Here is a 424-nt window from a genome sequence, read left to right on the forward strand (position 1 = left end):
CTCGTTACGGCGGCCGCGCCGACAATGCAGCCCGGCACTTTTATTGCAGGAGAACCAGTGGTAGGTGCTGGACAGAGCCAGGAGCTTCTCCCGATTCCTCTTCCTGCTCCGGTGTGAGCAGGAGACGCACGGGCGCAGAGCTACCGCGCTTTCTTGCGTGGGCGGCGAACGGGCTGCTCTGGCCTCTTGGGCGCAATTTCTAGCGCAGGCGGTAGGTGCTGGACAGAGCCAGGAGCTTCTCCCGATTCCTCTTCCTGCTCCGGTGTGAGCAGGAGACGCACGGGCGCAGAGCTACCGCGCTTTCTTGCGTGGGCGGCGAACGGGCTGCTCTGGCCTCTTGGGCGCAATTTCTAGCGCAGGCTTGGTTCCGCCACCAGCCGTGGTGGCCATGTCCGGGACATCCTCGGCCGGGGTGGGGTGGTTG

General features: G+C 65.1%; 1 protein-coding gene across 1 annotated transcript in view; it reads right to left on the bottom strand.

The window, feature by feature from the left end:
• Positions 1-291: 291 nt before the first annotated feature.
• The window catches only part of LOC104626550 (U3 small nucleolar RNA-associated protein 14 homolog A-like), a gene marked incomplete at its 5' end in the record, with an annotated part of 5,191 nt that continues 5,058 nt past the window's right edge, over positions 292-424 (bottom strand). The window contains one exon of the mRNA XM_010294492.1: positions 292-390. Coding sequence (XP_010292794.1) covers positions 292-390 — 99 coding nt within the window. The remainder of the gene's footprint in view (positions 391-424) is intronic.

This window comes from Phaethon lepturus, unplaced genomic scaffold (genome assembly GCF_000687285.1).
Source record: "Phaethon lepturus isolate BGI_N335 unplaced genomic scaffold, ASM68728v1 scaffold23979, whole genome shotgun sequence".
In the NCBI taxonomy this organism is placed as follows: domain Eukaryota; kingdom Metazoa; phylum Chordata; class Aves; order Phaethontiformes; family Phaethontidae; genus Phaethon; species Phaethon lepturus.